Raw genomic sequence first — 26,995 nt, 5'->3', positions numbered from 1 at the left:
TCACATAAGGATGACTTCATTCTTATGTGAGGAGTTATTGTGCTCATATTGTGGACTTGTAGTGCAAGTAACATTTTCTTTAGTGAGACTGATGTGGGTGGATGGTTCCATCAATATGGTTGGGTTGTGCACAAATCGTGTTCAACTTATTGTGCCGGGATCAGTTCCCTAACAGTAAGGGATAAGGCGGTAAAGAAACAAACGGACACATCCACGTGGCCAATAGATGCCCCGAGCCCACCTCTTATTACCTCTCTGTCTATCTCTGCCGCACCGACAGAGACAAAGTCCTCACTGACTTGGGAGAAAAGACTCACGGTTCCTCTCTTGAGCCAGACAGCTCTCATTCGCGAGCAGTCGGACTCGGTCTAGGGCTCTACCAATGACGGAGAACGGGAAGACTCTGCTCGACTCGGGATGGCTCGCCGCGAGGTCCACGGAGGTTTCCCTCAGCGGGACCCAGCTCACCACCACTCACCCTCCCTCCGGGCCCACCTCCCCCTGGATGAACGCCGTCGTTCCGGGAACGTAAACACCTTTACTTTCTTTCTTTATTTTTTTGATCGAAACGAGCATGAGATAATTCTAGCTGGAAACCATGTACCTGGAATTCAGGTCTTGGTTTCGAATGGCGGTCCATCATTTTCATTTATTTATGCCTCAGTTGACCATACTCATAGAATTTAGCATCCAGTATAGTTCCTAGAATCCAAAACTGGAAAGAAAATGTTGTATCTGCATATACCCACTGTTATGTCGTAGCTGTTGAGGAACTTATAGAAAAATAAATAAATAAATAAATAAAAAGAAAGTTGTATTGTTCGAGGGATCGGGACTAACGGTGATTTAATTGACAGTGTTTTGGCAACCTTGGTGAAGAACGAAGTTGTTCCTGATCCTTTCTATGGGATGCAAAACGAGACAATTATAGATATTGCTGATTCTGGGAGAGAGTTCTACACATTCTGGTTCTTTACAACTTTTCAGAGTAATCTGGTATGCAATTTATTGACATAGAATATGTCCTTGAGGTTTCATTCTACTTGAAATTACTTTTTTTTTTTTTTTTTTTGCAATGGGTCAGTACTTGGGTAGAACTGGCTAGTGAAATTGAGTCAAATTTTAACCAAAGATGGTCTGATAATTTTAAATTTTCTGGGAATTTGTTATCTGATTTTCAAATAGAGTTGGAATTCCTCAAACTTGTCTAGAAGCTGGCATTTTCCAAGCCTGTTTGCTTCTTGGTCTCAAATCTGATCCTCCTTTTTTTTTCCCCTCCCCTATTGAAAAAAAAAAAGTCTAATTGCTTGACCTTTTGCAGTCAGGAAATCAGCATCTGGATCTGAATTTTCGTGGAATCAATTATTCTGCAGAGGTGTATTTAAATGGGCACGAAAAGGTCCTGCCAAAAGGGATGTTTCGGAGGCATTCTCTTGATGTCACTGATATTCTGCATCCTGATGGTCAAAACTTGCTTGCTGTTCTTGTTCACCCACCGGATCATCCCGGGAGAATTCCTCCTCAAGGGGGGCAAGGTGGTGATCATGAGGTTTGTAGCTAAATCAACAACCTATTCAATTCATTTTATATCCTTTTATTAATTACTATTTTTTCATAAATACATTAATAATTTGGATCTCCTGCAAATTGAATGATGGAGTGAAGAAATAAGTTCTAACATTAATTTGCTTTCATGGTAGATTGGAAAGGATGTTGCCACACAATATGTCGAGGGTTGGGATTGGATGGCTCCTATAAGGTGACTGTGCTGTTACTTTTGATCATGGAGGTGGTTATTATCAATATTGTCCTTTCCATAATGATATTGTTTCCTCTAGTTTCCCATTGGATTATGGGAGATGGTAGCAGCAGATGGATGATAACACTATTAGAAATATCTTACAACCAAGCTGCCAACCAAAGTATTATAAAGTAACTCGTGGGATGAGCACTCACATGGAAGAATGAATTATAGACATGAAATATGGGGAGGATTTATTTGATTTATAAGACTTAAAAAGTAAAACACAATCTAACACCCTGGTCCTATATTGGGAAGATGAGTAACCCACATAAAGAGTAAGAAGTTTATAAAGATATTGATGGGTGTTAAGTTCCAAATTGTTTACTTACTAGATGAAACTGGGTTTTATAAGTGATTTTTGGAAAACTCCAAATTGATTAGTCCTTTTGGGGTGATAGCGCAAATGTGGTTAGCGATTTTGCTTGAGTCGTTACACACATCGTCGGCACTTCTACTCACATCATCTGCTGCAGTGTGATTTTCACTTTTAGGATGTGTTTTGATCTTATTATCACCCATCCAATTGTTCACCTGCCAGCTGACTGCAACCCAATATTTACAGATCTTGTCAAAACAGAATATTTCTGTTTTAAAATACTTGATCTTTGTGCTATTACAGGGATAGGAACACTGGCATATGGGATGAGGTATCTATTTCTATAACCGGGGTGAGTTATATTTCAAATGATTAAATTCTTTCCATAACAGTAGATATGTGATTAATGTTAATGACATCTGGAATTTCATCTTGTCATACAAGCTAGTCAATGCACTGGTGCAGTCATAAGAAGTAGTGCCCTCATGAGCTGTAGATATGCATGCTTATAAAAAGTTGTACTGCATTTTCCTTTTTCTGTCATAGTTCCTTATAACATTGATTCTTGGTCATGGAATTCCTGCAGCAGAATTATTCCATGATTAAGTTTCAGATACTGATGGCTTAGTTTTTGGTGCAGCCGGTGAAAATAATTGATCCCCACTTGGTTTCGTCTTTTTTCGACAATTACAAGAGGGTATATTTGCATGCTACGACAGAGTTGGAAAATAGAAGTGGCTGGGTTGCTCAGTGTTCTTTGAATGTTCAAGTGACAACGGAACTTGAGGGAAACGTTTGTCTAGTAGAGCATCTCGAGACTCAACATTTATCAATCCTTGCTGGATCACGAGTGCAATATACATTTCCTGAGGTCAGTGATAGTATGCGTTCTTACTAATCTTAGTAGACAATAGACTTCTTTCTGCCTGCCTCTTTGTAAAGCATTTCAAATTTTAAGTACTCTTGTTTCAATAAAAATTTACTCAGCAGTCAAGGGTAAACTTCTTTTATTCTTGTATCTTAGTTTCTAAATTTATGCATATCTGGATGCCCCGCACATGGAAAATCAAGAAAACAAGATTAGATTGGGTTGGAATTCTTTCACAATTGAATTTCCCAGACATGAAAAAGATTAAAAAGAGAAAAGAAGAAGAAGGAGATTACACGGGGTTGTTGTTTAGGCCAGCTTGGAGTTTGTGTATAGGAACTGGGCTATATGAGTTATCTACATCCTTCGGCCAATTGAAGTGAAGAAGACTTGTTAACTTATTCTAGCATCTTAGGCAACCAGTAATTGTACTCACCAGAGAAATCTGTTCGGTAATTTTCGCTAACTTTGTTGGTGCTAGGACAATCTTCCTCATTCTTCTGACTCTGGAGTTTTACCCTCTTTTCTTACTCTATTTCCTGTTATTCTGCTGTCAGCTAAAGGATTGCTTTTGTTCCCGTTCATTAACACACTCTTAGGTCTTATCTGTTTGATTGGGTTCATCCTGTTATATATAATTCTCAGTGTTGCTCGGTCCACTAACTGATTTTTGACTGGATATGTCCTAAAATGTGACTATCTTTTGGTTTCTGCAGTTTTCCTTGTTGGTCTGTATGTACACTGTTTATGACACTCATATCTTACAGTTATGATTCGGTAAAGTTAGATATCAATGCAGTGTTTTATTAAATATTAATATGATATTGTACATTTAGGTAACAAACTTCCTTCTTAGTTCAGTACATTGATATTGTACATACCATTTTAATGAGGCAAAATCATACAACACCTTTACAAATTACCAGAAAGAAAAGAAAGAAAAATTAAAAGAAAAATGTAAAAAATTACATATTGGCCCTAAAAATAGAAGGAAAATAGCCTTTCTTTCCAATCCATGGTTTGAACTCTCCAAAGTGGAAATCTGGAGATGTGTAATTTAGGATGACCAAGCATTTGGAGCATCCATTTATTATGGACTCCGATAAGTTGCTTTTATCTAGTTTTTGGCTGTCAGTACTCCTGTCAATGTGCTAATGGTATTAATTCGCAGCTTTTTTTCTACAAGCCCAACTTATGGTGGCCAAATGGTATGGGAAAACAATCCTTGTACAACGTTCACATTACTGTTGATGTGAAAGGATACGGAGAGTCTGATGCGTGGAGCCATCTATTTGGATTGCGGAAAATTGAGAGCCATATTGATAGTGCCACTGGTGGAAGGTACTTTATACATATAATTCATAAATGGCCTAGCTTCCCCTACCCCCCATTCCCCTGTTTCATGGTTGCCTTCTACAATAAACATTCTACATTGGTTTCGATTTTTGATATTATGATCTGTATTCTATACATTTTTTATATAAAGGTTGTTCAAGGTCAACGGGCAGCCTATTTTTATTCGTGGTGGTAATTGGATATTGTCAGATGGGTTACTGCGTCTGTCAAAGAAACGTTACAAAACAGACATCAAGTTTCATGCTGATATGAATTTTAACATGCTTCGGTGTTGGGGTGGCGGATTAGCTGAGAGGCCAGAATTTTATCATTATTGTGACATTTATGGTCTTCTGGTAAGCTATGCCTCTCTCTCTCTCTCTCTCTCTCTCTCTCTCTGTGGCATGTTTTCTTCCCTTTGTGCATATTAGGCGGGTTTTTTTTTCTTTTTTTTTTTCTTTGGGGGTGGTGGGGTTGAGTGAACTTTGGACAAATCCTGGATCATCAAAGTGTTCAGATTCATCAAAAATTTGTGTGAAAGATGCTTAGAGATCGTTTCATTTTATCATGGAATTGTATTAGCAATGCCAAGAATACTTGACACATCAATTATCTGGAGAAAAATTTGATAGACTATAAGAACCTAACAACTATAGTCTGCAGTACTTTTCCACGAACACGGGTATTGTTGCGACTGTATAAGGTGAGGGTATGTTAATCATTTAAATCAGTCACATGGCAATGAAAATAACCATTATTGAAGTCACTTGAGCCTTATTCATTTTCAAAAGGCACCTCAAGGGAAGAGGTTTGCTCAAGGCTTATAAAGTCCACAACCCAGGCATACCTTGGCAATGTGAGACTCTTAACACGCCCTCTCACGTGTGGCATCTTTTGGCCAAACACGTGTTCAACATCGGGAGGGAAGGCCCAACATTGTCTAAGGGCTTGTGGCTCTGATACCATATTGAAGTCACTTGAGCCTTATTCATTCCCAAAAGGCATCTCAAGGGAAGAGGTTTGCTCAAGGCTTATAAAGCCCACAACCCAGGCATACCTTGACAATGTGAAACTCTTAACAACCATAAAGCGGATTTTTGCGTTTTTGATATTTGTAATTATTTTCAACACTATTAGGGTATCACTGGTCTAAAGTTTCTGCAAATGTTTTACCTTTCAAATTTGTTTCCTTTTTTAATTGTCCAAAGTTGGTTATAACCAGCATAATTTTTGTTGTGGGAAGAAGTAAACACACAAGCAACCCCCGTCTTGTGAGAAAATTCTTTATTTTCTTTCCTATAACTCAACATTACTTGTATTTCCAAGTTCTCTTGCTAAAATACATGGATTACCACTACCATCATCATTATTATTTGACGTTGATCTCCCTTTGGGCCATACAACCTGTCAGATAGTTGGCTCTTGTATTTCGGACTGCCTTGCCTTAGATTAGACCTGATATATTTCTAGCCACCTTCTTGTTCTTGCAATGCGTATTCAACTTTAATGAAGAATTCATTACCATTGAGGTCAGTGTTCTTTGTTTCCATAACCAAACCATCTTAATCAAATTCTTTTATCTTCTCCTTAACTGGAACTACCCTTAGATTTTAGTGAATGCAATCATTTTGTATTCTATCTTTTATTGCCACTACTGATTGTTTAAACGGGGGACATGGTCTCTAGATAGAGCTAAATGGAAATAATGGATTCTTGTAGCCAACTAAATTACATAGGATAATTGCTTGGTTGAGTTCAGTTGTATTTTTAATTGCCAATAATCTATTTTAGCATCCTTCTTCTAAGAAAAAAGTTATTTGATCATTTTCTTCTGTTTTATGTAGTGCAGTAGGATTCTCTGGCACTTTAATTTTGGTACGTCTATGTAAATGAAGCTTTGAAATGTTCCTACAAGAGTGAATTCTGTGTTGCATTGTGTTCAAGCTAAACTACAGCTTCACCAAACCTCAAGATTCTAATGTGCCACTTTGGATTTGATATTTTAAGTTAATGCACCACACTCTGGTATAACTTGATCCATGTGCCCGATCTGATTTTGTAGGTGTGGCAAGAGTTTTGGATTACTGGAGACGTTGATGGACGAGGTGTCCCAGTATCAAATCCAAATGGTCCCCTGGATCATGATCTTTTTTTGCTATGTGCAAGAGACACTGTCAAGCTTCTCAGGAACCATCCTAGTCTTGCTCTTTGGGTAGGTGGGAATGAGCAAGTTCCACCAGATGACATCAATGCAGCTTTGAAAAATGACCTCAGACTCCATCCTTATTTTGAACTTCCCAATGAAACCAGCAAGTCTTTTGAAGATTCATCCCTAGTGTTGAAGGATCCCAGCCAATATCTTGATGGTACGCGTGTTTACATCCAAGGATCCATGTGGGATGGGTTTGCAAATGGAAAGGGGGACTTCACAGATGGCCCTTATGAAATCCAAAATCCTGAAGACTTCTTCAAAATTAATTTTTACAACTATGGATTCAATCCTGAGGTTGGTTCTGTCGGGATGCCTGTTGCAGATACTATCAGAGCAACAATGCCTCCAGAAGGCTGGAAGATTCCGTTGTTGAAGAAACTTCCTAGTGGGTACACACAAGAAATTCCAAACCCCATATGGGAATACCATAAATACATACCCTATTCAAAGCCAGAAAAATCTGTTCATGATCAGATTGAACTTTATGGTACCCCAAAGGATCTTGATGATTTTTGTTTAAAGGTGAATCAAAATCTTTCTGTAGCTATTTCTGTAGCTGTTCCAGTAGACTTGTGCATCGTCTTATTTCTGTTCTTTTAGTGACTAACTTGAAATGGTTATCTTAGGCTCAACTGGCTAACTACATTCAGTATAGAGCTCTGCTGGAAGGCTGGACTTCCCATATGTGGAGTAAATTCACTGGTGTCCTGATTTGGAAGACACAGAATCCTTGGACTGGTCTTAGAGGTCAGTTTTATGATCATCTCCTTGACCAAACGGCAGGTTTCTATGGCTGTCGCAGTGCTGCAGAACCAATCCACGTCCAGCTGAATCTGGCTACATATTTTATAGAGGTAATTTCCACACCAATAGAAGTTCTAATTCATTTAGTACGGATTGTATTTTAAATTCAATGCTTATTTATTATATGATAAGATGTTTCCATAGAACACATTAGCCAAAAAAAACTCAAGTACAAAACCAATATATTTCTGTGGACAGAATAGGTGTGAATGGGAATAAATATAAAGGTAATCGAAAATTTGTAAATAGGCTCATAGGTCATTTTCTTTGGTGTTTCTGTGTGGGGCTACGATGGGGTGGGTAGGGGGGGCATTGTGCTTTGGTATATAATTTGCACTTGTTTTCTCATCCTGCCCTAAACAGGTTGTCAATACTACATCAGAGGAATTATCGAACATAGCCATTGAAGCCTCAGTCTGGGATCTGGAAGGTTCATGCCCCTACTACAAAGTTTTTGAAAAGCTCTCTGCGCCACCCAAAAAAACAGTGTCCATTGTTGAGATGAAGTATCCAAAGTCTAAAAACCCAAAGCCAGTGTACTTCCTTCTCCTCAAACTCTACAACACATCAGACTATGGCATTATATCTAGGAACTTTTACTGGTTGCATCTTCCGGGTGGAGATTACAAGCTGCTGGAGCCCTACAGAAGGAAAAAAATACCCCTCAAGATTACATCTAAGGCTTCCATCAAAGGGTCCACTTTCGAAATTGAAATGCATGTTCAAAACACATCCAAAGAAGCTGACTCTAGAAGTTTGACCTATTTGAACAATTTCTTGCCTAGGCAAGGTAATGGTGATTTTGATATGGCCTCGGTGGAACCTGTACATAGTCGGACTGACGAAAAACATGAGGTTGGTTTGTTTCGGAGGATTTACAGATTTTTTGCGAAGGAAAATGATAGTTTAAGGGTTGCCGAAGTAAAAGGGGAAGATGTAGGAGTTGCTTTCTTCCTTCATTTTTCTGTTCATGCTTTGAAGACAGACCACAAAGAAGGAGAAGACACGAGAATTCTTCCTGTTCATTACTCGGACAACTATTTCTCACTAGTGCCTGGTGAGGTTATGCCCATCAAACTCACTTTTGAGGTCCCTACAGGTGTCACCCCTCGAGTTTCTCTGCATGGCTGGAATTACCATGGTGGGCATACTGTTCGTTGAGCTTGGTAAAGAGTACTTATTATGTCTTGTCTGCAATCTTGTGAAAGCAATAACTCTATCGAGGTCAAGTTTTACACGGTACCCCCAGTTACACAAATGTTTCATTGTTTGATTTGAGAGACTTTTGTTACTGAAAGTTCCACCAGTGATACCAGGAATAAAGCAGCAAAATCAATTGAGAGAACCTTCAAATCTTTCCACCACAGTCACCTAGTTCTTCTTAAGGGAAATTCCTCTATACGCATTTTTTTTATGAGATATTGTCTTCTTCTCTTGTGAGTTTTGTTTTGTATTGTCTTTGTTAATTCGGAGTCTTGATTCATGTAGTGATACAGATGGAAGAAAGAGACACAGTTGTATAGTCTTGGCATTGAATTTGTCTCACCTGATATGTGAAAGTCTGAAAGACCTTCCTCTTGTTTTTCCTCCACTATGATGATGATACCTGGAACTGAAACCTGGGTTAAGTGAAAGCTTGCTTAGGTGCACGTGCACCTTTTACTTTATACATAACTTCAAGGTCATCTGTAAAATGAAACTTGATCTTCAATATAAGCCTCACCTGCTTGTTCATCTTACAATTTTTAAGGTCTGGCTCTGAACACGCACGAAACATTCCTCCCCCTTCCCATTTCGGCTTGACATAAACAGAAGAAAAACAAACAAATGTTACCTTTTTACTCACAGAAATTGGGGTTCCGTTAGTGAAATCTGTTTGGAACTTTGTCGTGCAAACCAAATCGTGGGTTGTTAATAGTTGGCTGAAAAAAAAAAAAAAAAAGAAGTCAAATTACGGTTGTTATGGTTCATGTACTCCTCAGGCCGAATCAGACCCCCACCCCCCCCCCCCCCCCCAAAAAAAAAAAAAAAAAAAGAACAATTGAAGATTCTTTATTATTAAGACAATCAAAATTTAAAAACAATTCGTAGGGCTGCGAAACTTCTCTGTCCGAAGATTATTTGTTATTATAGACGGTCAAAATTTTTAAAAATTTCTGGTAGTTTAAGGGTGTGAAACTCATTAATCCGGAATAAGTGACCTCAAATTCCCTCCTACAAATGAGCACCTTATAGGATTCACAAATCACAATCCCAACCAAAGTGCTCTCTCTCTAGCACACGCGTACAGGCGCATACAAACGCACCTGTGGAGTGTGGGCTACAGTAGTGAAACCAAACGTTCAAGACCGTCGCTCCTATACTAACCGAAAAAAAAAGACCGTTGCTCTACACACAAGAACAGTTGGTGTCGGTGTCCCATTTTCATGGATGAAATCCAAATGGATCTTCCACAAACTCAGCTCGAACCTTCCCTCTTGGGCTTCCAGTTTCCTCTCTCTCTTCGAAACCCAAACCCACGGAAACCCATTTTCAAAAACCTCAATATTTGCCCTCAACCATGTTGACATAACGCTCCTCTTATCCGTTTGTGGAAAAGAATGTCTCCTTCATTTGGGTTCTTCCATTCATGCCTCCATCATCAAAAACTTTGAATTTTTTGGTTCGGAGAACCGGGCCAATATCCCAAATGCTCTTTTTGTTTGGAATTCTCTCCTTTCTATGTACTCCAAATGCGGTGAACTGTCAAATGCAGCTAAGCTGTTTGATCGTATGGCTGTCAAAGATACCATTTCGTGGAATACGATTATATCTGGGATTTTGAGGAATGGGGAGTTTGATACGGGTCTTGGTTTATTTAAAAGAATGCGTGAATCGGGTTTTTATCAGTTTGATAAAGCTACTTTGACTACGATTTTATCAGCTTGTGATGGACCTGAGTTTTGTTATGTGAGTAAAATGATCCATGGATTGGTAATTTTAAGTGGGCATCTGCAGGAAATTACCGTGGGGAATGCTATGATAACATCATATTTTAAATGTGGGTGTTTTAGCTCAGGAAGGCGGGTTTTTGATGAAATGCTCGAAAGGAACGTTATTACTTGGACGGCTGTGATCTCAGGCCTTGCACAGAATGAGTTCTATGAGGAGAGTTTGAAACACTTTGTTGAGATGCGTTGTGGATCGGTGTGTCCGAATTCTTTGACATATTTGAGCTTGCTCATGGCATGTTCAGGTTTGCAGGCCTTAAAGGAAGGGCATCAAATTCATGGGATCCTTTTGAAATTGGGAATTCAAACAGATTTTTGCATTGAGAGTGCACTAATGGACATGTATTCAAAGTGTGGAAGTGTAGAAGATGCATGGAAAATCTTTGAGTCTGCAGCACAGCTTGATGGGGTTACCTTGACTGTTATCCTTGTGGGTTTTGCACAAAATGGATTTGAGGAAGAAGCTATACAACTTTTTGTTAAAATTGTTAAGGCAGGGATTGAGGTTGACCCAGACATGGTTTCAGCTTTTCTTGGGGCATTTGGGGTTGGTACTTCTATGGCCCTTGGTACACAAATTCACTCCTTCGTTATCAAAAAAAGCTTCAGTAATAATACTTTTGTCAGCAATGGCCTTATAAACATGTACTCCAAGTGCGGGGATTTGAAGGATTCAGTCAAAGTCTTCAGTCAGATGCCTCAAAGGAACTCAGTCTCATGGAACTCCTTAATCGCAGCTTTTGCCCGTCATGGGGATGGCTCCAAGGCACTACAAATGTATGAAGAGATGAGATTGGAAGGCATACAGCCAACGGATGTTACATTTCTGTCTTTGCTCCATGCTTGCAGCCATGTTGGCTTAGTTGAAAGGGGCATGGAATTGTTGGAATCCATGGCTAAAGATCATGGGTTGAGACCAAGATCAGAGCACTATGCATGTGTTGTTGACATGTTGGGTCGGGCAGGACTTCTTACTGAAGCTAAAAACTTTATTGAGGGATTACCTGAGAATCCTGGTATAGATGTTTGGCAAGCATTGCTTGGGGCTTGTAGCATTCATGGTGATTCAGAGATGGGCAAATATGCTGCAGATCAATTGTTTTTGGCAGCACCTGAAAGCCCAGCACCATATGTCCTATTGGCCAATATATATTCCTCTGAAAGGAGATGGAAAGACAGAGCCAGGACAATTAAGAGAATGAAGGAGATGGGGGTCGCAAAAGAAACAGGTCTGAGTTGGATTGAGATTGAAAAGAAAGTCCACAGCTTTGTTGTTGGGGACAGAATGCATCCACAAGCTGAGAACATATATGGGGCTTTGGCAGAGTTGTTTAGACACTTGGCAGATGAAGGATATGTTCCGGATAAGAGGTTCATTCTCTATTACTTGGATCAAGATGGGAAGGAACAGCCATCGGTTTGATTTACTAGACACTCAAATATACACTTTCTAATGTTCTGTCTTTCAGTTTTATAATCTCTCGTATATAATTAATCTTTTGGATTATTAGCTGTTTAGCATGCTTGGTAGACAATGGGAAAATAGGGAGGGAAAGAAACTAGCATAAAATGCAAAGATCATTATCTTTTAAGACCCAGAATTTGATTAACAGAATATTCATCCCATTTCAACTTTTAATAAAGGGGCATTGAACAACCTCCCGGGTAAAACAAAGTCCAAAAGCCAACTGCAACCAACTGCTTCAACACAGAATATATATAGTTTGAGAAATGCTACACAACTTCCACTCCACTCCTATTTTCATACTCTTTGATGTGGCTTTTAAAATTATCAGCGGATCAAAATTCAATAATGATTTATCACAGATCCAATCACGTGATTGTGAGAGAAGAGTGTGGGAGTGGAAGTGTATATCATTGGTGTCATGCTACTAGAGATGATGACACGAAAGAAGCCCGCCAGTGAATTGTTTTCAGTTGGGCTTGGTCTAAGAAAATCGGTGGCTTCTACATTTCCAAACCAAATTATAGATGTTGTGAACACCTCATTTTATGGTTGAGATTAGATTTTATAAATCTAATGGTTTATATATTGTCACATGGTGAATAACTATACATGTTAAATGCAACAAAATAAAGATATTAAATAACTCTACATGTTAAATGCAACAAAATAAAAATATCAACAGAATCCACAAAAACGACCACGTATGTCTTTGGTTGCACAAATGTCTGGAAGGAACAAGGATATCAAAGACCAAGTGTGTAAAACAAGATATAGGTGGTCTGTGTTTGAGCTTCCAATTCGGTCTTGCAATTATTTTTCTTTTTCTTCTTTAATCATGTTAAAAGAAGCCTGCATGGTTGGAAGGCTTGGAAATATTATCGGTTTGTGTTCTTTTTGTTGTCAACAGTTGAAACAATGAGAATCTCTCTTATCCCTTGAACTATGAGTTGGTTCCATGAATTGAAAAAATAATTAATACATGCATACATACTCTTGGGGGGTTTAAATCATTAGGAAATTCTTTTAGTGAGATTATAATATAATATATGGAGAGATATCAATCAACTCAAAAATTAAAGCTAACGAGTTTAAACACAATTATGTTAAATTAACCACTCAATATCTTTTCAATGTGGGAGTTAATTCTTTTTTACTTAAATGTATATTCTCTAAACAGAAGTTTTCTACCGAGTATTCACACTTTATCACCAAACGCCCAATACTCACAATTATGAATGTAAGTCATTAGCCTTTTCAAATTCACTCTCTGATGGGTAACCAGTAACAATAGACCAAGAACTTTATTGGAGTCTATCATATAGATGTGCATATCCTGATATACACATGGACTTTTGAAGCCTAAATCCAAAAAGTCATGGACTAGACTCTCAAAAATTCTTCCTCTTCCTCTTCGCCTCTTTAAACTCTTCGTCTTCGCCGTCTTTCTCTTCCTCCTCTTCTTCTTTTCCTTTTTCTCCTTAGCCGTTCGTATAACACCCCGCTTGAGAAAAATACAAAAAGGAAATAAATAAATAAATATAGAAGTGCAATAAAATAAAGAATGTTCATAAGGTAAATCGATGGGGGGCTTTTAGGCTTGTAGGCACTTGATTATTAAGGTATTAAAGTTGGGTGTTCAACTGAGATAATTAGGATATGTGCGAGTTTGATCAATCAAATTTGGTGTTCATTCGATCGAAATGGTATCTCCACTTTGTAGTGCCACGCGTGCAATTGGGTAAGATTTGACGAGAAATTTAATGCAAGTTGTCATGTTTTGTTTGATCGAAATGGCATTTCCAAAAGATTGTGCCTCGCACGCGGTAGGTGAGATTGAAATAGATTTGTCAAGCTCATTTGATTGAAGTACGGTTTGTTCGATTGAATTAGAGTTCAAGCGTGTGATTAGGTTAGATCAAGTAAAGTGGATTTTCTTAGAATCTTAACGGTTCATTTCCATGAGAAAAACCTCATTTTTCACAACCTTAGGAGTCTCATTCGAACGTTTTACGAATGGTGTTCTAATGAAACAATCAGTGGCTAACACTATTTGAATAAGATGCAATCGCATTGCAACTAGAACTCTCTGAGGTTGTTACCCAATTTGAATCGAGTTCGAATGCCCCAACGACCGAAACTCCCTAGTTCAACCATGTTTGAGCAAGACCTACCTCATTAGAAGTTATAATGAGAATACTTAGTTATGAATATTTTCTACGAAAACCTACTCCAATTCTCAATTTTTCTTCCTTAACTTCCCTCTTCCACTCCATCATAGCCGAACATACTATTCCTTTGACTTTTTACGAAAAAAAAAAAAAACTCTTCTTTTGATTAAACTCTAATCTCCCACTTTCAATCTTTAAACAAACTCCAAACTTACTCCTAATCACCTCAATAACTCCACAAATCCCACAGCAAAAACAATCAAATTTCGTAACATATAGACATCCATCCATCTCCAAAACGAAATTTTACAGAAATTATTTTTAGACATAATCCATCCATCCATTTGGTCAGGCAAATAAATAAAATAATTTCAAAATCAAAACGAAATCTAAAAACAGAATAAAAGGACAAAGCACAAAGCACAAAGTGAAAAAAAGAAAATAAACAATTAATAATGTCTTTACAAAACGCACCGTTTTGCTGTCTCAGAGATACTAACAAATTAAAAATCCACCGCTTATGAACCATGTGGCACTGTAATGAACTTGCTCTGTTCCACAGAGAGAGAGAGAGAATGGAATGTCTGTGTCTCTGCAGTTCAACCTCTCAAATTCTTCCATTCCGAAAGACAGTTGCATATCATAACGGTCACAATTTTCCCTCCAATTTTAAAAACCCAAAATTACTTTGCCCTTCTCTTTCTACTCCTAAATATACAGCGAATTGCAGGGAGAGAACCGGTGAGGAGTACGCTCCTCTGTCTTGTATTTCGGCTTACGCTGTCCTCGGCGTCGACCCGGACTGCTCGGCCGCCGAGCTCAAGGCCGCTTTCCGAGCTAAAGTACATTATTTTTACCTTATTTGAATTAGTAATGATTTTTTTTAATATATGTTTGGTTGCCAAGAAAATTGAGGAAAAGAAAAAGGAAATGGAGTTTTGAGTTATGGTTTCTTTGATGTTTTGAGATTTGAGAATGGAAGAGCATGGCCAAGCCAATTCGGTTCAGCTTGGTAGCGTATTTTTCTTTTCATTGGGTCCCAAAAATTGCCAAATTTCAAGATTGGTTTTTTCTTCTTCTTTTTTATTTTATTTTATTTATTTATTAATTTGATATATTTTTATAAAATTTCTTAGAAAAAAATTTCCTTGATGTTTATTGGAGAGTACTTAAAAGATAGAGAAGTGGGTTTTAATGATATAAATAATTAACTATAGTATTAATACTTGTAGACCTTTTTTCTTTTGTTATATAGGTCAAGCAATTCCACCCTGACGTGAATAGAGATGGAGCAGATTCTGATACAATGATTCGCCGCGTAATTCAGGCATATGAGGTTCTACTATTTACAAAAGGCTATTCTATTATGTTTGTTATTTTTTTTAAAAAAATATTTGCATATGCGTAAAAAATGAAAAGGCAAATATGGTTTGATGTGCAATGTTGAATTGTGAGAGTGTGAGGAAGATACATTCTTTCATTCAATTCATAGAATTGGTCTAGAAGTTAGTTGATTGTGTCACTCATCTCGAGTTTCATCATGATCAAGTTTTGAATTTTATGTCTCTTGTGGTTTGTCCTGGCTGATTTTCTAACATATCCAGTATCATTGTTTAAAATTTGTCATTTTAAGTAATTTTTCTGAAGTTCATATTATATAATCGAAGAGGAACCGGCTTGTTTTTTTTACTTTTAGACTTGTCGCTAATGATTATACCTATTGACTGTTGTGGGATGACAACGTGTGCAGATGTTGTCTAACCAAAGCCGATCGGAGATCATTGAGAGGTAAACATGTCCCTACATTTTTAGAATTTTGTAGCAGGGTTATGGTTGTTTTATTATTGTTATTATTATTATTATTATTATTATTATTATTATTATTATTATTATTATTCCTAGATTAGTAATATCAACTCCAATTGCTGATTTGGAATAGTTACTTGCTGATTCATGTACTCGAGCATTCTAATAAACTGCTAACTTCTGAAAATAACAGTTATTATTAACTTACTGTTCTCTACTCTTGATAATGTATCTGGTATCTGGTTTTAAGTATAACTGATTCATTTTAATTCTATTTTGCTACAATAGCATATTTATAAGGTGATTACCAAATATACATATTTCTGAAAGATTTGGTGGAGAAAATGTTTTGTCAAGTTAACCAAAACAGTATATGATCATGGACTTATATAGTAGTTTACACATTATGTGTTCGATTACATCTAATGTAGATACAGAAACAGAAAGATAAAGAATAAGTTCAGCTACTGTAACAGAATTTGAAATACAAAAGTGAAAATGTGTCGATGAGGATCTGAGAGGATCAAAGCTACAATAGAGACTTTGCTGCTATCATCTTCTTATCTTGATATTGTTGGGCAAAATCATGATCTGCAGTGTTATCACTTTGTTCAGCTTTATCATTTTGTTCTCCATCTATATCCTTATCAAATGCATTGTCTGAATCTGGTACATTGACTGTTGCACCTTCACTGACAATTTCCTAGTATCTGAGTCAATTTACTTTGTATGAATCCTGTTCTTTTCCCCTAAGACCTTAATGAATTAATTTATTTGTACTTCATTATTTATGTGTTGTTTCTTTCATTGTTCAATTCATCTATCGCTCTCATTATTGAAGCTGCATTTGTAGGGAATGTTTAGATCCCTTCGAAAAGCCAGAATGTGAAGCATTCGATCTCTTTGTTAACGAGGTTCTCTGTGTTGGCAAAGGTACTGCTGTATTTGTTTTATTGTACATTACACTTTCCTGGTCCATTTTACCATATTTCTTGCACATAGATACCATCAAAAGAGAAACCCTTTGTTATCATAGCTGAACAATCTGAAACACATATGCGCCTGCTGCCTTCCCATTTCCCCTTTCCCCTGTTATAAAAAAAAACAAAGAAAAGTGTGTGTGTGTGCGCGGGGAGTCCCACATCGGTGAGGAATGCAGTGTGAGGTGGCCTTATAAGCTCCTTGCTCTCTTCAAAGGTTAGGCCATTTTGAAGAGATGTCCTGGATTCCGCTTGTAAGACTATCTGACTGTTTACTCATAATTATGCCGATGTGTTGTGACTCCTTCCCATTTCCCCTTGCCCCTGTTATCAAAAAAACATATGCGCCTGCTGAGGATATCCATAAAATATTAGAAATACTCCCATTTGAAAGGGTTCATATAAATTATTTTCCAATCAATACGTAATATATATCTTAGTTTTTGCTCTCCCCCTCATCTATAATTTCTAAATCATCTGCAGGCTGTCCATATTCATGTGTAAAAAGGGCTCCTCATGCCTTCACATATGCTTCTACTGGAACTGCTAGGGTATCTTCCCAAGGTTGGTTACCTCACTAGTAGTAAGTCTTGATTATTTTCTCATACTTTGCGCGCGCGCGCGTGTGAGAGAGAGAGCTTGTTCCTAAAAAGAACAAATGAAAGAAAGATGGAGCGGGAGACGTTGTATTGGATTGAAGTTGAGGATATTTTAAAACAAGAATACAGAAGAATAAGAAGAAAGGCACAGGTTACCAGTTTGGTATTTATATTTATATTTTAAATTTCTAGTTTAAAGCCTCTGTGCATTTTATTAGGACATGGTGAAGATTACCAAGTTCATCTGGCGGTAGGTCAGTGCCCAAGAAGTTGTATCCATTACGTTACACCTTCACAGAGAATTATTCTAGAGGAGCTACTAGACAGGTAGATAGTCATATTTTATTACTTCCTGGAAATAAGTCTTGATAGCTGTAGAGGCTGAAATTGATCCAAATGAATTGTATAAACTACCTCCTGTTGCAATAGTTGTGAAAGAAATGGATTCAGCTTGTGTTCTTGATTCAGCTTGTTTAGCGTATAAACTGCAATCTGATGCTCCATATCTTTTACAGCCAACATTTTAGAATACACTGATTTGTCGTGTGAATAACCTTGATGTTGTCACATATCACTAGCATCTTACATTCTTGGGTTATATCTTATGCCTTTTCACTGTCGTTTGTATTTCTTGTTTATTTTGGTATTGCAGTATCTTGAGCATGCCTTATGATACATCAGCCGAGGCAGAACTGCTTTATTCTCTTATAGTTAAAGCCAAGTTTGAGAACAATCGATACCAAAGGCCAAAGAAGCAACCCAAAACTTCAACAAAACATGTTGATTGGTTTTGAGATTTGGATGGCAGTATTTGTATGCTGCTTCAAACTCACCTACAGCACGCTGATTTGATTGGAGAAAATGGAAGCTGATACTGCTTATTGCCTTCAATCATCTATGTGATTTATGGACTTCAGTGATGCCAATATAAGGCCTCGTTGCTCTGGTTGGCTGCTTGAAGAAGCCTTCTCGTCCATTGCATGTACATAAACCAAAGAGAAAACATCCATTAAGGGGATGCGTAAGATTAGTCTTTTTCCTCTTTATTTTTGTTTAATGGACTCATACCATATTGTTCATAGGAAATTTGGTAAATACTGAACATTGTTGTGACTCCAATATGTAATGCTATATACTCCTAGAAACAGTTTTTAACCTACTAAACCTACCTTAATGATGAGTATTTAGCCTACTAAACTGTTTATCCAGGGAGTGTTTATTCAACTCTTCATCTGCCACAGGAAGGGTAACCCTCCTGCTTTCTAACCTGTTTCTGTGAGTGAGGTTCTGTGCTTCAGGAAGTGCTGTTCGGTGAATGGAAAGCGGATATGAAAGCCAAACATACTGTAAGACGTATTGACGTGAAACCTTCTATTGAATTAGCGTCTAGGGAAAATTACTAAATTGGTACGTGATATGAGGTTGTGACAAATAGCTTCTTATGATTTAAAAATTGACTAAACACTCTCTGGGTAAACCTAAACAAACAATCAAACAAAAAAGTTTCTTGCCACAATAAAATTGACAAAATCTGTTAATGAGCCAATCAAATTGTGACATGTGTCACTTACACTAAAAAAATTAAAAAAGAACAGAAAAAAGTTGAGGGAGTATCCAAACTACTCCATGGCCATTGGAGTTGATTGGACACTTACATAAATGCTCAAAGGAGGTTTCGAAGCACCCCAATGCCGTCCATAAGGGTAGGGGGTAGTCGAACCACCCCATGGCCTTGGGGGTGGTTTGGCTACCCCCATTTGGGCAATATATATATTTGGTTTAATTTTTAATTTTAAGTTACATATATGACTATGATTAGAGCTTATGTGATTCATTAACAAATTCTGTCAACTTTCAATGAACTTTTTTTGTTTCAATTTAGCAATTTTTTCTAGTATCTTGAGACCGATGTGAAAGGTTTGGAGTTTTGTGTCTATTTTTCTGCATGCATGCATACATGTGCTGATGTGCAGTGGTTTTGCTGTGAAACCCAATAGCTGAAGATAGAACATTAGAGTCCCGAGCCACGCCTGATATATCGTTATTCAGTGGAGATTTCAACCAATGTTGAGGGAAATAGTAGTTTAATTCAAATATAGGACCTTAGGCTTAGAGAGATGGGAAAAAAAAATGGGGAGAGAGAAAGAGAGAGGGACAAGAACACCAGTTATGCTTTAGTTTGGTGCATCTTGTAGCAGCATTTCCTGCTGTCATTTGAAAAGAACAAAACTTGAGATTGTGTCATATAAATGTATGTATTATGGGCTGCAATGTAGAATTCAAGCTACAGATTTTACAGAGAAATGTAGGATTGAAATACATTGATCTTGAGCAAATGCACGGAAAAAAAATAAAAATAAAAAATGATTATTTCGAAATTATCTTCATGAACCGATTTAGAGAAGAGAAGATGCTTGCAGCTTTAGTAAACAAAGATGGGCCTTGCTCTGATTTCTCCTCTACATTTCCAAATATTATCTGCAAAAATCAGAATTCAATTTTCACTTAACATAGCAATTCTTAGAACTAACATTTTGTTTCTGTTCGTGTATGGTCACTTCAATAGTCCACTCATGCAGGATTAACAATTCAAATAATAAATAAATAAACAAACAATAGAGAGAAAACAGGGAAACTACACTTACCCGCCTTAATGTACCACACAATTTGCAATGTCCCCCCCTGCCCCCAACCAATTTTTGCGCTCATAGAAAGAGGTATGTTTGTCACGTTAGCCTTTGTTAGAATTTAACAGAAAATTCTAACATAAGGAGGCATTGCAACCAGCATGGTAGATTAATATGGTACATTGAAAAAATTGAAAAATTGGGAGACATTGTAAATTAGGTGGTAGATTGAGGGGGGTGAGTGTAGTTTCCCCGGGAAAAAATTATGAATCCATCACCATAATAAGGTGTGGGCTCCGTTACTTAAGTTCCTCTCACATTTTTCACACGCTTTAATGATCCTGCTCAAATTTTGTTAATTAGAGTAGATGCAGATTTCTTTGTATGATACATGTTGCACATGTTTTAATGAAACATTCTAAAAATTTGGCAACAACCTACCTCAAGATCCTCAGCATCAGGACGGCTTATGAGTTCCTTGGCAAGCAGGTATCTGTTTGGCCTATCCTTATCATCAAAGAACACCTTCCATGATCTTGTGAATGATCATAAAACAGATGCAGAAGTGGAGTTAGTCGACATGGGAAGTAGGACCAAAAATGAAAATCAATAGTTGGGATCTGTTTAAAGCTTCGTGCTTGAATTTGGTTAACTGTTTGACTTTGGATTATTTTGTGGCCTTGATCTATCATGCGTATAACCACATACAAATATCACATACCAATACATGGATCATGAAGCATATTGTTATTAATATACAACTAGAAAAAAAGTAAAATCTAAAATGCAATTCAGATTATCATCTGACTGGATACGTTCATGTGCAAAATCTATGGCCAGAGTGGCAGCGTAAACCTACCTCAGCCCAGTGCAGTCTAGTAGTAACCATAGACTAAAGGTGCCTCTCGGATGTTAGGAAATCAGTAAGATAGAAAATGGTCCTTACCCTGGATAACACCTAAAAACAGCACCAGATGGCAGAGGTCTCATTGAGTAGACTGTTGTAAAGGTTCTGCACAAACAATGGCATAGAATTGATAATTTGTTATGATTATGAACTTGTAGAATATTGATAGGAACATTTAATCTGAAGAGTTTATGCAATGCTACCGATCCTTAAACAATTCAACATGTCAGCTAAATAAGCTTAACTGAAGGGAGAACACTGAAAGGGAAAATGGTCAGCCAAGACAATATAATCGTGAAGGGAAGTTTTGCTTCCGGCCATGGCTGAGGCAGTTATAGCAGGAATGATTATTTCTGGTATGGCATGGTCCTTAACATAGAGTCAGCATTGATCGAGGATGAGAAGAGGGAAACTTGGAATTAACTGTCCATGCGGCCAAGAACTGCAACATTAAATGGCAAGCAGAACAGGAGAGAGAGGTAGCTAAAAAGATATATGATGGGCCAATCATTTACTGAAGACACAGCTTGCATAATTGAGCTGACCTGAGTTTAGCTGGACAAAGTAAAATATATTTTCTAATTAACTAAAGCAGATGGAAAGGCTTTATTCATGTACTGAGCTTGTAACCAATTGAATGAGCTTAAAAATTAAGGAACAAGCTTGTTTGAAATGTAGAGAATGCAGAGTATACCGTAGAAAATACCGCCTTAACTTCCGAACATTAAACCCAACTCCGACATCCTCACTGATGAGACGTGGGTTCCACATGATGAGAGGCCTCGGCTGCCAACATATGAGATACTGTGAGAAAAAGCGTTCTTCCAAGCTTGAGGTAGAAAAAAAAAGGAAAATTATGACATTTACCTAATGATGGTTTTAGAAAATCTTCCAGAAAGTATAGGTTTTAAGAAATTTCCATCACCATAAAAATAAATATGAGCAATTAGCTCGTGTATACAAATCAAATACTCCTAGATTAAAAGAATTAAAAAATAATAATAATATTAGACTAGAATACACAGGAAGCCATTGTACAAAACAAATAAAAGCTTGAAAAAATGGTGCAATGATGATATAGAAGAGTCAAACAAAATATGCAGCAAATTGTAGTATAGCACTATAGCTTGAGTATAAACAATCCATTTATATTTGATGTTCACCATCAGACATCAACTATACACATAGAGATAGGTACTTTCGGTTTGTCAGTGTTCAAAAGCAATGACATGAAAATGTGTTTGTTGTAGGCATACGCATCCACAAATGTTAATTCAGGTGTTAATCACCCTACGATGCTGTTGTAAGAAGACATAGACAGTTTCATGTAAGAATTAACTGAAGAAAGAAACTTCTCAACATGCAGCCTTACAAGGATCTGACACTACAATAACGTATAAAAAAATGGACAAGATTTTGTAGTTATTCAAGCCAAAAGGAGCAAGAAATCTGGGAAAAAACTTTAGCATTTACTATTGAGATGTAAGTAATTTGCAATAGGATCTGATGCAATTATGTATCCAGCATATATAAACATAAAATAACTTTTTCATTTTTAATATAAATTCAGAAGTAAGTTTGTTTCATCATCATAATAGAATCTATATTTCTGATCATGAGCATCATGCTAATAACAGAAATGGGTGTATGGAAACCACTGCTTCTAATAAAGGACTAAGAAGATCAGTTAGGCACCGGATCATCTGAGAGATTAGATGCAATTCTCTCTACATATGCCAACATCTGATAATCAGGAACAACCATAACCACAATCTCGTCTTCACTCTCTACAGGCTTCCGATCACTTAAGCTGAATAAATGAGACAGAATATCACATATCTGAGTCATGAAGTTCAATTAATTAATATTTAAGTAATGCAGTGGAGCTTCATCAGTACAATGACCCTGTGGCAAGGAATCAACGGGTAGAAAAATATGAAGAACAAAGTGCCAGATTTGTTTTAAAAAAGATGATCAACCAAGCTGCCAAAATACATTTTTAGAGAACCTTCAACAGTATGGCAGACATTACCTAGAAAATCCAAAAGCAGCATCTTTCCACCGGTACTTTAGAAGTGCAGCAGCACCAGCATCAGGAAATATGGCTTTGATTCTCTAAAAATTATATTTACAGAAGTTAGTAAAGGAGCTCACGTATATTGAATACGAAAACTGAACTTACTGACCATAAACAAGGAATAAAGCATACATCATTAACCAATATAAAATACAGTGTTTCAATTGTTGTCAATTCATTAAGACAGATTGCTTGCACAACGAGTGGTACCCTAAACAATACAAGCATCACCAGTCATATGTCCCCATAACGAGTGAAACTAAAACCGTTTGTTACTTTTCTTGGCCTACAAAAATTTCCAACTCCAAAGCAAAGGTTAGGTACAATTTATTGCGAACCCCCTTCTCATATTGATTTATTCGCTTATACTGTATAGTTCCAGTAAGTCAATCCCAAACACTAAGTTTCTTAACTTAAGCAATTCTTCCAAATAACCTGAGATCCTGTTTCTGCAATTAATGTATCCAAGAAAGTCCTTGACAATTCCCAGAGCTCAGCTTGTGCACCTTCATCATCTAGAAACAGCAACTGGGGAATTAGGAGCTCAACCTGTAAAAAGATAACCAAGATATAAAACAAGAGAAAAGAGCAGACAAGCAACTGAAGGGGATTTACCTAACTGAGCATGAGAATTTAACATCACCATTGTGACTATACTTTTCTTTTTCTTTTTAACAATTAGCTCAAAATTTCATGGATAATTTATATTTCAAAGTACAAATTTTAAGCCTGCCCCCAGACAGGTTTAAGGTTGATTTTTGCAAGTCTTACACGGGGAAAAAAAAAAAAAAGGTTTAACTCTGAAATTTTGACAAGCCAGTAGTAGAACTTGGAACATAATTTGCTAAATTAATCTACCTCATTTTAGATAGGATATCCCTTTATGACATATGCATCTTTAGAGAACAGTAGTACGTTAATACCAATTACTACTTTTTCTTTTTTTGGCCAAAATACCCCTTACTTCTGATACTGAGTCTTCAATAGAAAAGAAATAGTAACATCTTGCTTCAAGAGAATTGCTTTATTAATTCAAATCTTTCTCTTCTTTTCTTTAATAGACTTATTTAAGCTTCAAACTAATGGCCCTGGAGAAAACCAAAACAAGTAGAAGTTTCCATTTTATATCAATAAGATTACATTTTTCTTTGACACGTACTATGGCTCTCGTTCCTCCTGAAGACAGAAATAAGGCAGTTGCTTGACTTGATTGCCGGACTGCCCCCTCCAAGTCAGAAGGCAAGCAGCTGAAACATAAAATAAATCATTAGTGGATTTCCTTTCACTTATCAGATTCAAGGCCAAAAAACAAGAAGTAACTAAATACAAATTCATCTACTCTAGTCTCAACCCAACCAGGAAAAAAGAACAACAAGAAGAAGAAGTTAATGAGATTAACTAGAAGATTGCATCTGTTGGCATATTTCAGGCTAAGGTCTTTAGTCTGTCCAAAGGCTAATTACTACCCCATGACATTAAATTATTTCCAATATGTTTTCCTTCCCATTTGATCAAACAAGTTGGTCGTGTCAAATAAATGATTGATAGATTTATCAAACACAGCAGGAAAAAAGAAAGGGAAAAAAAAAGAGAATATAACGATTCCATCTATTCCATGAGTTCTTTTCTATTCTTTTCCATTAACTCCCAGACATAATGATAGTGTATATGTTAAAGACACATGGTAAGATTAACACAATAAACTGATTTAAAATGCCTAAAAAGCACAATGAGATGATTCAACCAATGGGTATCACCAAATTCCCTTCCATTTCATGATTTCAATATAGCCTTCTGATATATACCCTCCACATATTGTCTAACAATGGACAGTCACTCAGCTCGGAGGAAAAAAAAAAGAAGCAACTTGACACCCAAAAAGGCAATACGCAGATAAAAAATGAACCCAGATAAGCTAAGTGTAAAGTGTTGGTAAGAAACCAAACCTGTCAGCTTCTTCCTCTTCTACTTCTTCTTGAATTGCTTGTGGCTCTGCCGGTAAAGTAGATGGTGAGATGGCTTTAGGACTGTCTTGGGCAGGCTCGCCTTGGAAATTATCAAGCTTGGCACATATCCTTGAGCTAGACCCAGCTCTGCTCAGTGAAATTCCGTTGTACCCACCAAGGATAGAGTGAGAAAAAGATAAGGAAAAGCGTGTGGTTGAGGATGGGTTGGGTACTGATGCAGAGGAGCAACAGAAGAAGAAGCAACAACTTGAATATGAAGAAGCCATGAAGTCGCTAGAGCTACTACTGCAAGGCCTAAGCCATAGAACATACCACTGGTTTTATCAAATTTGCTGGTTTTTGTTTGATTTTGATTGTTCATTGCCATTCGCCAGGACACAGCTTAGGATTTGGATACGGTGCAAGACAGGTTGCACCGGTGTAATACATTTTTTCGTGGCCGTTCATTTAAATTAACGGTCCATATCGTGATGGCAATAAAAAAAAAATGTTATATCAAGTACTTAATCTTTCGAGTAATAGTAAAAATTATTTTTGGATCTAAAATTTCAAGAAAAAAAAAAAATCATATTTAGAGTTTTCAAGTGATTTGAATTTAGTTTATAGATTTTCAATTTCAATTTCAATAATAAGGGCTTTAGGTTTTGACCAAATTTTAAATTGGTCTTTCTATCATTTTACCATCGATGTTAATGGTTTTTCATTTGCCACGTGTGTCTCATTTGACACACCAGGGTCCATGTCAGCACCCAATATCAATGTCAGGCTGCCAGTGCCAAAGTTAACGATTTTTCCTCTAAGGCTCTAATCAGGGGTGGAGCTAGCTTTTGCAATTTGGGAGGGTTAAATTAAAAATAAAAATAAAAATTAGGGGTAAAATTTTTGTTTTTATTTTTATTTTTAGATCTTTTTTAGAAAAAAAAACCTTGGGGCTTGGGGTGGCCCACCCAAGCCTCTTGCTACCTCCGCCCCCGACTCTAATGCTACAAATCCATAAGCTTAGGATGACGAAATAGATGGTTTTTGATTATGGTGTTGGTCTTTTGTTTTTGCTTTTATGTTTTTCCTATGGATAACTTAACACTTAATGATATGATAATGATATTAGGTGATGATATGAACGTTAGTGTGTCAATTGAGACACACATGACATATGACACCATTAATTTTTAGGGAAATTTGACAAAGTAAGCTATTTAAAATTTGGATAAAACCTAAATACTATATAATTGAAATTAAAAACTCAATAACTAAATTCAAATCAGATAAAAACGAGTAATTATACATATCATATAAATGTCTATTAAATAATGAGATGACTTTTAAATTCACCATTAAGCGTGTGATTGATCAAATTGTGAATTCGATCAAATTGTGATTTTAAAAGCCACTTCATTATTTGATGGACACTTGATGAACATTTATATGACATGTAAAATTACTCGATAAAAACTTAGGGATCAAAAATGATTTTTCTCAAAATTTTATGAAAGTCATATTTTCTTTAATTCTTATATTGGCCGTAAATTGATATCTCATTGTTGAGTAATCCTATTATCACCTTCTGTCACTTTCCATCTTCTTAAAGTTGTCTATGTAGCGTGAAGAAATTCTTCCAATTAAAAATTTAATTTTTCATGCACTACATCACTCCCTCGTTGTATAATCTTCTTCCACATAATTCATTTAATAATGGGTAGTGCTATACGCATTTCTACTTCTTCACATTTTTAGATGGCTTTTTAAAACAACCATTAACTTTGATATGGATCTTTATTAAATTTTAATCTAATGATAATTTTAAAAGCCATCTATAAGTATGAAGAAATGGAAGTATGTGTAACATTACTCTAATTATTTGATGTGTGTGAGACGAGAGGCTACGCGTGTTTGAATACCAACAAGACAAAGTCCCAAATATCTTGTTGCAAGAAAAAAAAAAAAAGAAAAAAAAAAAAGAAAAAAAGAATTGATGTTATTATACATGTATTCTTATTTTATTACATATGTTGATTACCAACACTTAATTTTCTTAGCTTAATGATGTGGAGTGACTAGATGTAATAT

The 26,995-nt window shown here is 36.7% G+C and overlaps 3 protein-coding genes across 4 annotated transcripts; 2 read left to right on the top strand and 1 right to left on the bottom strand.

The window, feature by feature from the left end:
- The first annotated feature begins 233 nt into the window (after positions 1-233).
- LOC133851245 (mannosylglycoprotein endo-beta-mannosidase) lies at positions 234-9,081 on the top strand. Its single transcript, XM_062287573.1, has 11 exons — positions 234-528; positions 858-996; positions 1,322-1,549; positions 1,701-1,759; positions 2,424-2,472; positions 2,761-2,991; positions 4,160-4,329; positions 4,475-4,679; positions 6,386-7,057; positions 7,162-7,389; positions 7,703-9,081. The coding sequence occupies exons 1-11, from the start codon at positions 383-385 to the stop codon at positions 8,498-8,500; spliced, it is 2,925 nt and encodes a 974-aa protein (XP_062143557.1). The 5' UTR covers positions 234-382; the 3' UTR covers positions 8,501-9,081.
- Positions 9,082-9,448: 367 nt separating this feature from the next.
- Positions 9,449-18,514, top strand: LOC133852416 (pentatricopeptide repeat-containing protein At3g05340-like). 2 transcript variants are annotated; one of them, XM_062289173.1, is made up of 8 exons: positions 9,449-11,700; positions 14,696-14,807; positions 15,221-15,301; positions 15,716-15,753; positions 16,625-16,704; positions 17,235-17,315; positions 17,569-17,677; positions 18,003-18,514. In XM_062289173.1, exons 1-8 carry the CDS (start codon positions 9,770-9,772, stop codon positions 18,142-18,144), a joined length of 2,574 nt encoding a protein of 857 aa, XP_062145157.1. In that variant the 5' UTR covers positions 9,449-9,769; the 3' UTR covers positions 18,145-18,514. The 2 variants fall into 2 exon arrangements, with proteins under 2 accessions (XP_062145157.1, XP_062145158.1); XM_062289174.1 differs by having other exon boundaries at positions 9,449-11,746; positions 14,595-14,807.
- Positions 18,515-19,586: 1,072 nt separating this feature from the next.
- Positions 19,587-25,299, bottom strand: LOC133851734 (uncharacterized). Its single transcript, XM_062288289.1, has 9 exons — positions 24,908-25,299; positions 24,121-24,208; positions 23,397-23,510; positions 22,917-22,999; positions 22,580-22,694; positions 21,579-21,670; positions 20,924-20,989; positions 20,419-20,512; positions 19,587-19,828 (listed from the first exon to the last, which is right to left on the bottom strand). The coding sequence occupies exons 1-9, from the start codon at positions 25,192-25,194 to the stop codon at positions 19,718-19,720; spliced, it is 1,050 nt and encodes a 349-aa protein (XP_062144273.1). The 5' UTR covers positions 25,195-25,299; the 3' UTR covers positions 19,587-19,717.
- Positions 25,300-26,995: the final 1,696 nt, after the last annotated feature.

The sequence above is a fragment of the Alnus glutinosa genome, chromosome 12, assembly GCF_958979055.1.
Source record: "Alnus glutinosa chromosome 12, dhAlnGlut1.1, whole genome shotgun sequence".
Lineage (NCBI taxonomy): Eukaryota > Viridiplantae > Streptophyta > Magnoliopsida > Fagales > Betulaceae > Alnus > Alnus glutinosa.
Note: the sequence above shows the minus strand (reverse complement) of the source record. Positions and strands in the feature narration are given on the sequence as shown.

Bases quoted from the DNA above. Each gene is read 5' to 3' on its own strand.
- LOC133851245 (XM_062287573.1), top strand. From the start codon at position 383: ATGACGGAGAACGGGAAGACTCTGCTCGACTCGGGATGGCTCGCCGCG. The intron at 2,473-2,760 runs GTGAGTTATATT...TTTTTGGTGCAG, and splicing joins TATCTATTTCTATAACCGGG to CCGGTGAAAATAATTGATCC. The intron at 4,330-4,474 runs GTACTTTATACA...TTTTATATAAAG, and splicing joins GATAGTGCCACTGGTGGAAG to GTTGTTCAAGGTCAACGGGC.
- LOC133852416 (XM_062289174.1), top strand. From the start codon at position 9,770: ATGAAATCCAAATGGATCTTCCACAAACTCAGCTCGAACCTTCCCTCT. The intron at 11,747-14,594 runs GTTTGATTTACT...CCATTCCGAAAG, and splicing joins ATGGGAAGGAACAGCCATCG to ACAGTTGCATATCATAACGG. The intron at 17,678-18,002 runs GTAGATAGTCAT...TTGGTATTGCAG, and splicing joins CTAGAGGAGCTACTAGACAG to TATCTTGAGCATGCCTTATG.
- LOC133851734 (XM_062288289.1), bottom strand. From the start codon at position 25,194: ATGGCTTCTTCATATTCAAGTTGTTGCTTCTTCTTCTGTTGCTCCTCT. The intron at 23,511-24,120 runs GTACGTGTCAAA...ATCTTTTTACAG, and splicing joins CAGGAGGAACGAGAGCCATA to GTTGAGCTCCTAATTCCCCA. The intron at 23,000-23,396 runs GTTATTTGGAAG...TATAATTTTTAG, and splicing joins TTGCAGAAACAGGATCTCAG to AGAATCAAAGCCATATTTCC.